Below are 3,476 nucleotides of genomic sequence, written 5' to 3'. Positions count from 1 at the left end.
CCAATCAACTTGTTTTTTGCATAACAATGGAGTAAGAGCCACTGGGTAGCACCTTGGAAAACTCAGCAGGCGATGTTATGAACCAGAGAAGTTCAAGATCAAATTCAAGAACCAAGATGACTTGGTTACCTCAGACCCTAGTCTTTGATTGATACCTCTTGTCTAGAGACAGCACCCCATTGCTGACCTTTAGTTGAAAGACTGCATGGCTAACATAGGTGATGATATCAAAGTGACCGTGCATTCTGGGGAGATGTTCCCAGACCCCCTTCTCTTGAGTCACTTTTCTTTGCATCAAAGAATCACTGGCCTTAAGATTCTATGTTTCTTTTGTCTTTTCTTCACAGGCAGAATTCATCACTAAGCAATATTATGGTACATCTTTATTCTCACAGTGCTCTTCAACACCATTCCTTGCAATTGCAGTTGTCTCACTAGTATAACAAAACTGAGGAAAACAGAGCAATGAAGAATTCGATAATGCTGAAGATCATCAACATACTCAGAATTCCCTGTAACAGAAGAAAAATTAAGAATCATGGCATTAGTACAGTCGCATTTGTCTTATCAAAATGAAGTAGCAATGCCCAAGTAATAACAGCTCCCCAAATGTCTCAAGTGTATCTGAAGCATCGGAACTAAGTTAAGAGAGGATCATGAGAGTATACAGCTATCATAGCATAGCACAGTGTACACAGCAGAGCCGTGTGTGTGTGTGTGTGTGTGTGTGTGTGATGTTACAGGCCCAGAAGGAGAGGAATGGAGGGTTTATCAGACTCCATCCCTTCTCCTTAGTAGACTTCGGACAATTGCTTTTGTGTCCCCAGCAGTGCATAAACTTTCTGCTTAGCTTTTTGATCTCTTAGCTTCCTATCAGGTGACTTTTGAGCTTTGTAGCTTATAAATTTGAGGAACTGGCATGTATTTTAAGGATAAAACTAATGAAGAATTTTGTGTTTATTTTAGTGTGTACAATTTACATAATCTTTGCCCTTAATACTTAGTTGCTGTGGCTTCTTTTTAAAAAAATTTATAATTATTATTATATTATTTAATTTTTATTTTATTCCAGCACCTTAACCACCTTGTCACCTACTGGCTTTGCTATGACTTCTTTTATTTCTATTAGAACAGCTACATATTTCTACTGTATTGGTCAGCACATGCAGTTGTTTGTTTTTTGTTTTTTTTTTTTTCACTTTGAGAGATGCTCTGATATCAATTATTCTGTAATAACCAGAAATGGGAAATAAGAGATTTGTGTATTTTGTTAGCACTTTTAAAAATCCAATTGTTGACTCCTTTGATCTTTTCTAATAAGTGTATAATTTATTTTTTCTTTTTTTAATTTTTCCACTCTTATTTTTATTCTACTTTCTTGGGGTTTTGTTGTTGTTGTTGTTGTTGTTGTTGTTGTTGTATTCTCTAAACTACTCGAGATTTATGCTTATGGTATTATTTTTCAAATTTCATATTTTATAGATATCTATAGTTTGAGGCCAAGGATTGCCTTAAAAATATCCCTTTCCCTTTTGTTCACAAGTTTCTGATTTTGCAAAACATCACCAGATTTCCATCCTGATTTCTTCTTTGATGCAAAAATTTCTTTGAAGTATACTTTTTACTATAAAGTTATATAGGGATTTTTTATTAAGAATTATTTTATTTAACTTTTAATTAATTAATTAATTTTTAATTCCACCAGAGAGGGACAGAGAACGAGAGAGAGAGAGAGGGAAAGTGAGAAAGCAAGCCTCCTGGTCTGGGACTCAAACCATGGTTGGCCATGTGGAACTCAAGCATCCTCAACCACCACGCCACCTCCAGGCCTGCTACATAATTTTGAAATTATTTTTATCATTGTTTAGGTCTTCCCCCACCCAACAATAGGGTGCGTGCACTTGCCAGAGAGACACAAGTAAAGACAGAGAGAGGGAAAGTGAGAAATCACCCCCAAGGGAGATGGCCATACTGAATTCCTTCTCCATTCGCCTCTCTGGATTTTGGACATGTGCACTCATGTAGCATGATGTGAAAAGCAACTGTTCGCTGTTTTTACCATATTTGACTAATATATTTAGGAATTTTAAGATTTGACCTCATTTTATCATTAAATACTTCCTGATAGGAAAAAAATAAAAGGAAAAGAACTGTACTATGACTCAGCAAAGTGATAAAACACCAAAGCATAATATGCAAGACCAAATATCTAAGTTCCAGGTTTACTGTATTTCCAGGGCCAGCATTACCTGTGGAGACTAAGGCAGCTGGATCTCACATGTCCAACTGTGCAGTACAAGTCCCAGACCCTGAGGCCTAAAAATCCCACCAGGTGTGTGTGCATGCCCAAAACCCTGAGAGGAGAATGGAGAAGGGATTCTTTTTGTCTGCCCCTCTCTGCCAACACATACACCCTATAGTAAATAACAAAAAATAAAGAAATTCAGATCTATATGTTAAGATAAGACCACAGAAAACTTTAACAGTCATTCCTATAAAATCATTTTTTCTCCCTCAAAATAATACTGCGGCCTGTCCTTGCAAAAATCCTCATTTGTAAATTTTAACCAGCCTACCGTTATTCTCCCCTGAATTGAATGATTATAAATTGGCCTAAACCAGCCTCTGTATTTGGGTGATGAAATTTGTCCCCAGGCAGTCTCCGTATATACTGAATTGCAGCCTAGCTTGACACGTGAGCAAGTTGTAACCTAACCTGAGCGGGGGAGATTGCAGATAACCACTCAGGCCCAAAGCAGCAATTCCTCCCCATAGCAAGCAGTACACCTGGCGGACATATCTTGGTTTCCAGTATCATTCTCTAACAAAAGGAACTAGGGCTCTTTGAGAAATAGATAATTCTGGGCCCAGGGCAGAGAATATACGAAAAGATCCTGGAAAATCTTATAGTGTTAGGAACTGTGGAAGTGTTAAACATACGTGTGCATGTTCTTGTGCACAGACACACACACACACACACACACACACACGCACACACACACGGCCAGCAGGTGTAGTGGTTAAGGCACTGGACTCCCACCTGACTGACTACAGTTTGAGTCTTGGACCTGGTAGCTTACTGTCTCACTTTCTCTCTCTCTCTCGTTAAATCAAAAAAAAAAAAGGTGAATAAAATTAAAAAAAATAATTCTTTAAAACAAAACAAACTCCCCCCACCCCGCCACACACACACAATATAGGGGTATTTAACTAGATCACAGGAACCAAGTGAAAGAGTTCCCAATGGCTAAAATTAGAACAATCTGCAGAACAAAACTGACAAAATGGTATAGGATTATAATCCAGAGCACAAAATAAATATTTATAAAAGTACATACTAATGGGACCAGCAGGTGGCATGGTGGTTAAGGCAGCTCAATTCCCATGTGATCAACTATGGTTTGAATCCCAGACCTGGTGACTTGAAAATCGTGCTGGGCACATGTGTGTGCATTCCCAAAATTCCGAGGAGTACA

At 38.1% G+C, this 3,476-nt stretch overlaps 1 protein-coding gene across 1 annotated transcript in view; it reads right to left on the bottom strand.

Moving 5' to 3' along the window:
• Positions 1-370: 370 nt before the first annotated feature.
• The window catches only part of MS4A5 (membrane spanning 4-domains A5), a 12,423-nt gene continuing 9,317 nt past the window's right edge, over positions 371-3,476 (bottom strand). Inside the window, exon 5 of the mRNA XM_006170205.1 lies at positions 371-512. Coding sequence (XP_006170267.1) covers positions 435-512 — 78 coding nt within the window. The 3' untranslated portion in view covers positions 371-434. The remainder of the gene's footprint in view (positions 513-3,476) is intronic.

The sequence above is a fragment of the Tupaia chinensis genome, unplaced genomic scaffold (assembly GCF_000334495.1).
Source record: "Tupaia chinensis unplaced genomic scaffold, TupChi_1.0 Scaffold148192_1, whole genome shotgun sequence".
NCBI lineage: Eukaryota > Metazoa > Chordata > Mammalia > Scandentia > Tupaiidae > Tupaia > Tupaia belangeri.
This window is presented reverse-complemented; position numbering and strand designations above follow the sequence as displayed.